The 13,352-nt window shown below is 44.1% G+C and overlaps 1 protein-coding gene across 3 annotated transcripts in view; it reads right to left on the reverse strand.

The window, feature by feature from the left end:
• Positions 1-1,828: 1,828 nt before the first annotated feature.
• LOC144150040 (microtubule-associated protein 1 light chain 3 alpha-like) overlaps positions 1,829-13,352 on the reverse strand; it is a 56,818-nt gene continuing 45,294 nt past the window's right edge. Inside the window, exons 5-7 of one of the 3 annotated variants that reach the window (XM_077681837.1) lie at positions 9,723-9,778; positions 8,577-8,683; positions 1,829-2,449 (exon numbers count right to left, since the gene is read on the reverse strand). In XM_077681837.1, the coding sequence (XP_077537963.1) occupies positions 2,287-2,449; positions 8,577-8,683; positions 9,723-9,778 (326 nt within the window). In that variant the 3' untranslated portion in view covers positions 1,829-2,286. The remainder of the gene's footprint in view (positions 2,450-8,576; positions 8,684-9,722; positions 9,779-13,352) is intronic. The other 2 variants (XM_077681838.1, XM_077681839.1) reach the window with 2 other exon arrangements.

Below are 13,352 nucleotides of genomic sequence, written 5' to 3' on the forward strand. Positions count from 1 at the left end.
GGCCCCTTTAATTAAGGAATTAGGTGTATGCAATGGGGAAGGTGACAGGATAAATGTACTTTGAACGTACAGCTTGTACCACCAAACCAACTGGGACATTACTGGTACTACCGTGAGATGCGTTGTTAATTAGTTATAAGCATTTAAAACAGCTCAGCCGCAGGCGACGGTGCACCTGCCGGCAGATTGCGCAAATAGCCGTAAAGTGGAAGCGATATTTCAGCCTACCCTGCACTTTTTACTACGGCCAGCCAGGAGAAGCGGCCAAACTCTGCTGGGCGCATTTCTCCTAAGGCTGCAGTGAGGGTGAAGTGTTGCTTGCGGGATTGCCTCGGCCGGCTGGCTGCGTACAGCTGCTCGCTCACTGGCTGGACCGGCTGAAATGTCACTTCAGCCTGGGCATAATGGCTGCGCTCTCCTCAGTTTCAGTTTTGAAATCTCCTATTTTTGATGGTCTTCTGCACCGCAGATGTGCGTATTTCAGCTGTCGTATTTTGTATCTTGCAGTTCTTTTTAGACAGACTATATGGAAATAACGTTTTCAAGAGGTTTGAGATTTTGAGTGCAGTGTCCCTTTAAAGGATTTAATTAAAAGGGCGCCTTTTGAGGGGAAACTTTCTTCTTGGAAGGGGGGGGGGGGGGCTGGATAACATCACAAGCACTTGGTGCAGGTTTTAAGCTAGCGGGATCTGCTGGGGGAAAAGAAACTGCGCGGACGCCGTGATCTGCCTTCCGCTGCGCAACCAAAACATGGCAAGGCCGCTATGATGGTGGCTCTATAATCTTCACCATCATAGCTGTGAAGCTTTGTAGCCCACATTAGCTTTTGCTGTGCCTACTAGCTTTGAAGGCAAACGCGTTATGGCTTCCCCTTGCAGTACTCATCAAAGACATCTTTACGACTACATTATGCTTGTATTTCTTTCTTCGCTTTCATTTCTTCATTTTTTGGCACAAATTACTCGGACAGGCAGGCTGACGACACTTCATGCCACATCCGTCTCAGGATCAGGGTTTTCCATAGCTGGTGGGCACCATTTGTACTCGTCTACTGTCATATTGTACTCGTGTACCGTTGTGTACTGTCGGGCTACATACGATTTAAATTGTTTGTGTTTGCATTAAATTTTGTGTTTCATCCTGTGCACCACCGCTTAAGGCCATTAGCTGTTGGTGGGCACGTAGAAGTAAAGATGATGATGATGATGATATTCACCTGTCACGTGGCAGAACATCCGCTGCACATGCACTAAGTTAGCTTTTGTCCTGGTACTCGCAATGTACTGGTGTAGCATAGTGGTAAAGCACTGGGTTCCTTTTCTGGAGACCCGGGTTCAATTCCCATGTACATGTGCCCACAAAAGTAAATGGAGCATGGGTTGGAGATTTTGAGGGAATTTCTCCGCCATGTGCCTAGCCAGCAACCTCTAAGCAACGTTTTGAGAAAGTCATTGTAAAGTAAAATCAGGCCGCACATATTCGTTTTTTTTTTGCGTGCGGTTGCACAAAATAGAAATTATATTCTAATTTCACCAACCCGTGCTCCGTTTACTGTTTGAAGCACCTGTACAGTGGCGATTTTCTGTCCCAGACAATGACAACAGCGAAAACGCCAGTTTTTTGTGGAACGGAACACCCGTTGCATTACGAAATAATAAAAAAAAATGGCCTTGAATGTCTTTTTCGAATTTTTTTAACCTGATATTTGGCTCTGGACCCATTCGAAGCCCTAAGAACGGTCCAACCATCATCTAGATGCCTTCTGTGAAAACATTCCACTAAAATTGAGCATGAAACATTGCATGAAGCAATGCATTGTGTGTGAAGTGTGCTCTTATCAGTGACAAGAAGAACAATTTAATACATAAAAGCCTTTATTTGCTGTTTACAGACAGTAACTACAGCACGCAGGGCAGTGAAAAAATGAGACGACTCAAAAAAAAATAAGGCGCTAAGAATGGTTGTTGTACTTCCGTTCCCTAGTTGCGAGATTCAGCAGGAAATAACGAAAGCTACTAGAGAGGCCCGTGCCCTTTTCACTGTGGCTAGCCAAGGCTCGAATTAGTTTGAATAGTCATACTACGCAAAGTGCACGTAACCTCGTTGCTAGCTTGAAGGGTGCACGGTTGATGGCTTACAATGAATGCACGTTTGACAAAGTTTGTAAATAGGGCTATAAAAACGATGACGAGAGAGAGCTGAAATTGAACGGGGACTTGGAAAATAAAATGCAGTTGAACTCTTTGCCCCAGCACCCAAAAAGCTGCTACTCCTCCACTGGAAATGCTAGCGGCCGAACATTTCCTGGGAGGCATAGGTGATGTAGAGGAAGCCGTCTTCGTCCCCGCACTCAGCGTAGACGTCAGAGATGGTCATTGAGAGGTTGGCCATGCTCCTGTTGTCGATGAGCAGGTAGAAGGACTGCCGGGCACTGATCTGCAGTCGGTTTCTGAGGACAGAAGAATTGTTTTGTTAAGTGGCATTGGGGTTGGTTGGGGCAGATTCGAAATCACTTATTTCTCATTTGCCTTGTATAGGTTCGAAATGTTGTATCATCGTCTACGGCTGAACTGTGCATACACAATTAGTTACCTATTTCGCCTTCGAGCAACGCTAAATCCGTGCTGTGATAATTGTTCTTGTGTCAAAACAGTTGAACATGTTTTATTAGAATGTGCCGCCTACACGGAACCGCAATTCCACTTCCTTGAAAACATTGAATGTCTAGAACAAGGACCAATAACTCTCAAGATTATTTTAGGACCATGGATTTGTCCCTCGAAGCAGCGCCAAGCTCTACGGAGTTCGTCCTCTTATTTGGATGACATTGGCCTAATTTCAAAATTTTAAATGATGTGGGCCAAGCTCAGAACAAACAACAAATGCTTGTAAGACCATTATCACGCCAAGTCCACGACAGTTTTTTTTTCTTTTTCTTTTCTGCCCAGCTCTTTCCTGGGCCTTTTCTTCCCCCATCCCCAATGCATGTCGGCGACTGTAAATACTGGCAAACCTCTCTGCTTTTTCAATAAAGAGCCTTTTCTCTCCCTCACTTGTCGGTCACTCTGCGTTGTTGGAAATCCACAGGGCTGCGAGCTTACAGATTCGATACCTGCTTTTGGATTGGCTTGGCTTGGAATGTCCATTTGGGTACAGAAATGCAACTTGCGATCACACAGGTTCATTTGATAAAATCCTGCTTTCCCCTGAATTATTCCTCATCCGCATAGTAGCAAGGTTCGTCTGTCATTATGACTTGTACTTGGGAATTCCACATGGCTCCGAGCATCCACTGGCGAAGTTCTCATTTTTGTTTATTTCATGTTCATTTCAAAGGGTCCTTTTCGAGTGAGCCCCGATTGTCTGAAAGCAGATGATCATGTGTGACGTGACGTAAGCAAGGTGGTAGGTCAGGTTCTGTACCCATTATTGTTTGGAGGCATCACAAGTGAAACTATGTCACGACTGAAAAGTATGCGAAACGGACATTTCTGAAGTGAACATGACTAAGAATTCCGCCACACAATCAATATTTGCTATTTAATTGGCTCAGCTTGGAATGTCTTTATGTATGGCTGTGGAAATGTAATTGTGGTTGTTGCACCGTAAGTTTTATACTATAAGCACGTCCTGCCAGTTTCGAACAAGCATCGTTGCATAGATAAAACTGTTGAATAGCATACGAGCATACGATCGATCCTGGTCACGGCAACTGTTTTTTCGATGGAGGCAGAAAACAAAAACACCCGTGCGTTGAGATTTCGGAGCACTTAAAGATACCCAGGGGGTCTAAATTAATCTGGGGCCCTTCACTATGGCGTGTCTGATATCCCAGGGGTGTAACTTGGGCACATTAAGCCCCGGAAATTTGTGAAATAGTAGTTAAAGGTGTGACATAGACAAGATGGGAGCTTGTGCTACAGCTGTATATATATAATCTATATCCCAGGTCTTTGAGAAATGGGAACAGTAACCTGAATAAATAGCCTCACAGACCTTATGTGTGAAACCAGGAGTTAATGTTAATGCCGGCTGTCAAGGTAGCTGATATATTTAAAAAAAAAATTTTCTGTATTTCCTCAGTTTAGAACTTTTTTATCTTGTTTACAATGCCGCAGTCTTGTAATCTAAAGCTGATTGGTGCCTAGAGTTTTTTTTCTTTTTTTTTTATTTCTTCCGTGCATCCCAGTTTATGAATGTTTTTGTCAGTAAGGTAGGCTTTGAAGTTGCCGGAAACCTCAGAATTCCAGAGCTGAATGTCTGCATTTTTGTCATACCTACCTGCTTTTTGGAGTGTGAATAAAGTAGAAGGTCACAAATATCAGATTTGGGAGGACGAATTCAAAACGAGTTGTAAAAACTAACCGCAAATTTGATGGCGCCTTTTCAAATAAGAATATATGTGCACACCGCGGCTTCCGAAACAGCGACAAAAGAAAAGATGACTTGGGCAGTCAGGACTCGACACATTTAGCAGTCGACTGGTGCTTCATAAGGAAATTGTACAAAAAAAATAAACATTCAGGAAAAGATGGCAAAACAGTCAAAAAACAAAAACTTGGCACAAACTTCCACGAAGAAATGTGGGTTTTTCGACGGGCTGTAAAAAGAGGAAGTGTACTTGATTGGCTGCAGTGCCTCCATTCATTGAAAAGACTACAGTCACGCTAGTGGCTGGCTGAAGGGGCCCCATACACAGTCATTGCCAACAAGCGACAACTTTTAATGCTCACTCATGCCACCATATTTACGGGGAACTTCTTTTAAGCCTATAAATTTTGCGTGAAGAGCTTTCCACGTCAGCTAAAATGCACCAGAGTTGGTGTACACATTTGGGCAAGGCTTACACGTGTTATGCTCCTTTGCAAAGCTTCGGCGTCGTGCGAAAAAGCTAACACTAAGGGGCACGCTCTGCGGTGAAGCTTCTTAACGGGCCATGAAGACGAATTACAACTTTCTTCAATTTGAAAGAACTCGACTTTGGTAACTCAGCTCCATATTACAGCGGCAAAAACAGATATTTTTAAAACACTAGAAATATTGAAAAACTTTCAAATTTCGTGCAGCAGTGACGTAATATGAACAGAAGGAACATATATTATGGGCAGGGTTGTTCGTTTTCGAGTTTTGTATCTTTTTTAAAATCGGGGTGTAAAAATCGAGTGCAAATTTGCAAACTGATAAACCGGGGAGAAATCGGGTTTTCTTGTAACACCATTCCAAAATTTCCCGTTTTTTTCGGGTTAAATCTACAGGTGTACACTCAGCTTATTTTAGACGGTATCACGATTCTTAACTCTAACGCGTTAAAATTGATGTTTATTTCAATCCGATTATCAGGGGGGACATCAGGGTTTTCTAGCAAATACTCTCCGAAATTTGGCGTTTGTTTGCAAATGAATCAGTCATGATGACAGTAAAGAGCATTGATAACCTCTAAGATATGAAAGTGTAAAAATTGGGTAAAATCGGTTTAAACCTGAAAAGAAAACCACTAATACAACCCTAATTATGGGCAAGGTATCAGCGTGTAACAGTAAAAAACATAGTTATCAGTCTATTACCTGCTTGTTATCATTCAACTGATGCAATCAGAGGGGTCTAGAGGCCCCACTGCGACGACCAGTCATGCTTTGGTAGCGGTGTAGTGGTGTAGGTTGACAGGTGCCAATCGCTCACACAGGATCTTGTGATGTCATAAAAAATTGTCGGAAAATGGCTAAGGACTCACCCCCACTTCGTGTGTTTCCTTTAGTATTTTGACTATTTGTCTGAAGATTGCAGTAAAACTGCTGTCATTCTTATTGGGACGCAGAAGTCCTTTTTAATGAACCAAGCTTGTACTTTGTGTTCATTTGGTGTGACAGGGCCAACTTTTATTGCTCTAATAATTGTGAATTTTGAATATTGGAAACTTCGAATACTGTGAAGAGTAAAACTGCGCTGTAAATCAAATCAAATGGCAAGCACTACTCGCGAAGTTTGCGAAATTTCAAATATCCGCACACCTCTGCAAACAGTAATTGCTAGGGGCGTGGGTTTTGTTTACGAAGACTGCTTCAACTTAAACCATCCTCCCAGTAGATTGTGTTACCCTTTTGATTCAATGTTATAGTAGTACCTAGACAGGTAAATTATTTTCATTTATTCAAGACAATCGTCATTACAGGTTTGTCTTGGGTGGCGTGGCTATAGGCAGAATTAACGCCTGACGGGGTCACGACGCCCATTCAACAACTGGAGACAACCCATTAGACTAAACTATTGATTAGTTGGGGGGTTTCATGTGCCGAAGCTACAACTAGGCTATGAGGCGCCCTGTAGGGGAGGGCTCTGGATTAATTGTGACCAACTGGGGATCTTTGCAGAAATTTTGACACACGGGATTTTTCGCCTTTCGCCTCCATCAAAATTAGACCCCCCTGATCTTAGCAGGATTACAAAAGTCGTGACTCTAAACTAATAATAATAACAAAAGCTGGCTCGAGTGGTCCAAAGCGCAAGACTGCATACGCCTGAGCCATTTTGACAATGTTCAACCCATCTACAAAGGCTAATCGTTCCCAATTGGCCTTTTATTCTTGCAACTTTTTTTTGTAATGATATGTTACTACTAAAAGTTTTGATGTTCCGTTAAGGAGAAGTAAATGATTTTTTTCCCATTATGTTATTTACTATGTCAATCAAATCATGCGTGAGGAGCTCACAAGTTCAAGTGCCACGCAGAGGGTGCAGTTTCACTTCCTTAACCAAGAAATAATTAACACAATCGGTATATTATGGAGCTCTATCAATGATAGAGCTATTAATTAAAATATGTGGGGTTTGGTTCAAGATTCAGTAGGAAAAGACAGAGTGGCATTATATGAAAGAACTATTTACTTTAGGGGCCTAAAACCATACAGTGTGAATTCTAGAAGCGCAAAATCAAGTCATCATCATCGTCACCAGTGGTCGTCTTGAACCCCCTTCCCCTCTCAAAACACCTCCGAATCCACTGTGTTGTAAGCAACTGCTTAATTAATCGATTTGCACATGCAATTCGTTGAAATGTAAACAAATTCTTTAAAATCTAATGACACAGTTTCAGGTTAGGTTCTTGCTTTTAAAAATCACTGTGTTGTGAAATTTGAAAAGGTTGGAACGTTGCTGTTACACCGCCTTATGTCTCACGATCTACAGCAAATGCAGTATTTTATTGTGGATTTTGTTGACATTTAATGTCCGAGTCTTTTTGCTCATAGGTCTGGGTAACAATTGTCTTTGCCTAATATCGGTGCCATGCAATTCGTTAAATGATGCTCTATTCACACTGGCATGTAAGTAAATTTGCACCTATTAATGTCTGATAAACGGTATTCGTAAAATTGAAGCTCTAGGTAGGTAGGTAGGAATAACTTTATTGATGCCGGCAACCGACGGTTTAACTCGTTGTGACGTTGGCCAAGCGTCGACCCAGGGTTATGCCCTACTCTGTCTGCAATACCCCAGTTCGGCCCGTTTGTGGCGGGTCGTAAGGCGTGTGCTTTTCAAGCGCATACCGGGCCTGCTGGACGTCCCATTGAAGTTCTATGTCGATTAAAATGCTGCAGTTTGTGACAGCCTTAAGAAATGAATTGGGTGCTCACTGAAGATTCGCCTCTCCTGATTCACTTGGTTTTAACCCGTTTTATAGAAAATGTAATGCTGCCCTCTTTGAACTACCTGTAAATTTTTGGGGAATTTCGCATTGTTGGAAATACGCATTTGTTGTTGTATCTACTGTATGTCGCCGCCAAATAACAGCTTCCAATGACATCAAGAAACCCCAAATTTTTTCAAAAGTTTCAGAAACAAACAAATAGCTTCCTCATCTATAAATGGCTATTAAGAACTTTGTTTCTGCAATGCCATGCACATGTTTCCCATTAAAACTAGAACTTGAATTTCGAACTGATGGCCATTGGAATAACCCAGTAGGGAGAGATGCTTAGTTTGCTTTTAAGAACTGGGTGAAGGATGTCAACAAAAATCAAGCGGGGAAAAATCTACACCTCAATTTATACAGCCAAGCCTTTATTTACGCATTGCTTCTGATTAATATTAAGCTTATAATTTATTAAACACAAAAATCTTAATGCAATAAGGTTATGATAGCCTGCCAGCTGGAAAACTGCTGAATAATCATTTGCATCCAAGCTTTGCCGAAACGCCATTTTTGAAATGTGCATGTGTCCTGCTTACAAAAAACATTTTAGCAACAGATAGATTGCTGCGTACCTAAATGGCGAGTCAATGGCTAAAAAAAGACTGCTAATCTTACTGGAATTAGATAAAGACTGAATTTATTCAAAGACAAAGATTTTTGTTCACACAATGCATGCAGTTGTTGGTGTGCTTGCTTCATATCTTGCTGCATGTTTGTCCAAATCCGTATCAGTTTGCTTATTGTGAATTCCTGGCTCGCTGTAACTGTTTCTCTATTTTCACACACTGTATCCCCGAGCCAAGCAATGTTGACTTGATATATGTACACACGATGGTAGACACACACTGGTCGAAACTGCGTCACAGGACTGCCGTGCAGTGAAGCTCACCTCACTACGGTCACAAACTGGGACATGGTGAGCTCTTGGGGCACCAGGAACTTGGTCTTGCTCAGCAGGGGGAGGTTCTTTTCCTTGGCGTAGCGTTCTACGATCACCTGCATAGACCGTCACCACATTTTTCGTCTTAACTAAGAAGGCCTCACCATTGACTAAGTGCAACATACATTAACTTGGTCTACTTCTGCACACATCTTATCGGGTGCCCAAGAAAATGTGCACGCTCCATCACTCATTTGTTCTTATTCACTCAGACTGTGTGACGGTTGCCTTTGTCACTAGGGGCATTAACAAAAAAATCCCGGTCCATCTCCACTAACATGAAACCTGGGGAGGGGTGAATCATGCAGTGTAGAAGTGTAAACTTGGTGCCTTTTTTGGCCACGGAGATGAAACCGTTGGGGGGTAGAGGTATACAGCTTTGCTGTAAAAGACTCATGCCTTTGAAGCACGAAGCTCTCTAGCGCGAGGCGTAAATGAGTGTCCCGGTGTTTTAGTATACCATGACTACATGAGACGATGGTTACGACGCTGACATGAGACACCGACAGCCCAAGCCTCTCAGGGGCTTCGCCTCTAAAAGGACAACATGGCTATGAAATGCCGGATGCATTACAGGAGGTTTTGGTAGGCAATGGTCATGGTAGGCAAAGTAGGCGAATGTTTCCCTTAGAGGGATAGTGGCATTGCATCCCGCCCCTCATGTGGGTGACGAGTGGTGTCACATGATGTCACTTCTTGCGTGGGAGCGAGGTACAGGCAACAAATATTTGATAAGTAGCGAAGTAACACCTCCACGCCTGGGATTCAACTCGCATCTCTGCACTCAATAGGACAATGTTTTAGCCACTGAGCCATCGTAGTGGATACCTATTTTTCTCAATTTCAGTCATACCACCCGATTTTGCTACAAGACTTCGAATCACGAAGGTTCCGCTGTCTATTGTGCAAGCAAGCTTGTTAGCATTTCCTTGTAAGGAAAGGACAGCTAAACAGAGGAGGTAAATCACTGCAATCACCTCTAACGATCCCCGTGCTCCCGCTAAAGTTGTATGGAAGGGTAAACACATTCTTATGTTCCACGCCTAAATTATCTGAACTCTGTACCAATACAGTGGATGAATGAGCACCACTTACCGGTATCTTAGATGGGAAGCGTTCCCTCATGTTGGCTACCTCCTCCTTTCTGGTGGCTGCAAGAGGAAATGGAAAAACCTTCAAGTTGGTATTTCTACTTTAGTACGAATAGGGCTGAATCTCGATATAACAAACTCATTGGGACCCTTCACTTATTTCTTGAAATTGGCAACTTCAGTCAAATGAAGCCTGTGACTAAGTGCAGGGCGAATTTGAATTTGTTAAAATTGAGTTTTGAACTTCGAGTTTCAACTGCACACACAGCAATAAAGTGATTAATTGATTGATTGATTGATTTAATGATTGATTGATAGATTGAACTGTGGCACTACACACTTATGATGCCTGAAGGGATCCAGCACCTCGAGTGATCGACGCCTACTGTTTTGTCCCATTTCTTGGCGCAAACATTACAATGCCATATCTGAAAATCGGGCTTGTCAAACTTCTACTCTTGCCATCGGGTAGCACGCCAGTCCAAGATAGCCACTTCACATTGCCCTATGTTTCATGAAGAACACACAGTGTCCCGTTTCCCTTGTTGTTGAGTCGATGCCACTTCTTACAATATGCTGGCATTTGTAACCTGCAGGTTATAATGTGCGTACTTGTAGCCTCCTCTAGCCTTTAAAGGGGCCATGAAGACAAAATACAAGTTGGGTTCACTTAAAAGGCTGCTTTGTCCCCATAACAGCGGTACCAATTTTACCGCAAACTTCGAACAAATAATCGAGACATTGACAAAAACACGAAGCAGTGACCGCTCCTCCCCAGCCACTTTCGGGTAATGTCTCTATGGCGCCGGCTTGGCGCATGCGCTCTCCTCAGCTGGTTCGCGCCTGACCACGTAACTCGCCGCGTGCATGCGAGCTTGGCCATGAAAGAGAGCGAGGCCGGGCCGTCTTCTCTGACCGTTGCGTGGAAGCTGGAGGCTTTGAGCCGTTGTCGACAAGCGGCGTCTGACAATACCGCGGACATTGCCCGGCGAGCCGTTCGGTTCGGAATACACCGGAAGTGGGACTGCAGCCGGCGACAAAGGCAGGTTTCGGACGAATTGTATAATATTACAGGTTAATGAATGGTTGACCAACGGAAACCTAGACCTAACCAGGCTACGCCAAACTTTCGCTTTGCATATCCAGGGTTAGCTGAGTTAATCCGCAGCCATACTTTTTTTTCTCTGCTTCTCCGTGTTCGCAGGTGTCGAACTTTCCGCATGGCTTAACAAGAACGGCCTCTCCTTGCACATTTCCTTCGTAGAACACTGTGTTTCCAGTTCGCAGTGTAAATGCTCGAATACAGTGGACTCCCGTTTAGGCGATCTCTCTCTTGTAACGTCCACAATGCAAAAAAACCTCCGCCTAAGACGAATTTCTCATAATATGAACCAATTTTTACTGTCCCTTCAAGTTCGTCTTAACGAGGGTGTCTACAGCGGTGCAAAAGGCCATTTAAACGGAGTAATCTCAAATTTGAAACTTCGAGTACTTCACAAATACTGTATCAGCTGCTTGATTCGACCCGTAGCGCAGCAGATCGGAAAAACGGTTCCGGTACGGTAACGTCTACCGTCTGGACGCCACCGCGCATGCGCAGAACCTTACCGTATACCGGAGCGACTTGGCCGCACGGTACCGAGACGGTCCGTCGTTCGAAAGCGGGCGGCCGCTTTGGAAGAGTTTGGGAGACGTACGATTGGCCCACGCCTAGTCAAACGGATTGTAAATATGAGATCGCTTAGGAAAAATCAGGTTGCAACAAGTTAAATCCGCGCGATTCTGACAGCTCAAGCAGCAAGCGAAACACAGTCCCGGCCGCATGTCCGATAGCTTCTTTGAGGTTAAATAAAGGCGATACTGCTACATAACTTGTATTGACAGCCACATGGGGCCCGTCTACAAATCGACGAGTGAGGAACAGGCGGTGTCAGGGCGAGGGACTCTCAAATACAACGAAAAACGAGAAACAGCCAGCCGTATGTACTGAGAGCCCCAATAAAAAAAAAGTATGTACTGAGAGCCCAGCTTGACCTGCTGGCGCCATCTATTGAAATGTCGTAGAGGTAAAATGCCCGCTTCATGTTCACGCAGTCGCAGTTCGAATCTCCGTAGGGGCGTTGGATGCTTTTTTTTTTCTAATACTGTTTTTACCGCTTTTGAGAACTGAAAACTAATACTTCAGCACAGGAAACACCACAGACTTACGAAAAATTGTCATACGACGTACAACACAAGTCGCTCCCAGTCCCGGTAGCATGGACGGTAGTTACGGTCTGCTATAACTCTTAAAACGAGCCTTCCCGGTACGGTCCGGTAACGGGTACCGTGTACCGTACCGGAACCGTTTTTCCGATCTGCTATAACTCTCTTTAGAAAGTTTTAGTTTCATTTGCGTACTGAGTTCACGTTTGCAAACGTGAATAGTATACGTAGCCCACGCGCATGTAGTTTGAAACTTTTTTAGTTACATGTACGCGACGCACTTGCTTGGATGCGCAAGCTCTCCGCCCGTAGCCGTGCGTTACTCCTAGCGCCATTCACTAACAGCCACAGACACTGCTGTAGCTACTCGTGATCTCGCGAGCCCGTTGCTATGACGACGACAAACCTACTTCGTCAGGTTTAACAACTGAAAAGTGGCTCTTATATAGCTGAGAAACAAAAGCTGTTTGTCGATTCAACGTTTAGGTGAGGGCAAGAATGGGCAAATTGAAGGCGAAATCAACAGCTTAGAACACGATATCGCACCGAGAACACGATTTCGCACCGAGGGATTACCGACGAAGCTGTTTTCGCTGCGAAGCGGCAGGGCATGGCGCCGCCATGTTGGTTAACTCTACGTAGGAAAGCAGCGTAAAAATTCATGTTCGTCTCACGCAGACGATTTGCGGTCTGACCATGCGCACTGGTCACTCGTGAAAGCTCTATATACGTGAAGCTACTACGCACGTGAAAAAGAGTTTTCCGAATTCTTGAGGTAATGAAGATTGGCTCCATGGCTCTACCTCACGACATGCGCTGCGCAAGCCGTTGGGTTGGTTTTCTGGCACGATGCCAAAGCTATGCAGGAAAGCATGACATGCACAACCTAGCACAATACTGGCGGTCGCTGATTCGGGGATATGTTGGCTTCGCACAAAATTTATAAAGCAGCAAATACTATGGAAACTTGATAACATAACTATGCTGCTCACACCAAACACTCGCAACTCACTACGCTGTTCGCTTAGCATTTTCCCCTGTCATTTTTTTCGCGAAAAAAATTGGCATCGTAATCGGTGTTTTCGTGGTCTACACGAGGTACTCAAATCCCGTCTAAGCCAACTCGTTATCCCGCATGCATTACATCTCCTAGGAACCTGCAGACAATGCCTTGCAACGACGGTGTCTATGGCGGAGAAAAGTCCCCAGAGCGCAGTGCGTCCTAGCAATCGCGGCTCCCGTAGCAATGCGCAGCCTCACTTCAGACAACTCGTTGCAAACAAACAAACAAAAAAACATTGATTTCATTGATTGCGGGTTTAACGCGCCGAAGCTACACCTAGGCCATAAGGCGGGCCGTAGTTGGAGGCTCCGGATTAATTTTGATCACCCGAGGGTCTTGCATGTGCACCTAAATCTCGACACACGC

This window comes from Haemaphysalis longicornis, unplaced genomic scaffold (assembly GCF_048455015.1).
Source record: "Haemaphysalis longicornis isolate Haplotype H1 unplaced genomic scaffold, Haemaphysalis longicornis Haplotype H1 scaffold_8, whole genome shotgun sequence".
Lineage (NCBI taxonomy): Eukaryota > Metazoa > Arthropoda > Arachnida > Ixodida > Ixodidae > Haemaphysalis > Haemaphysalis longicornis.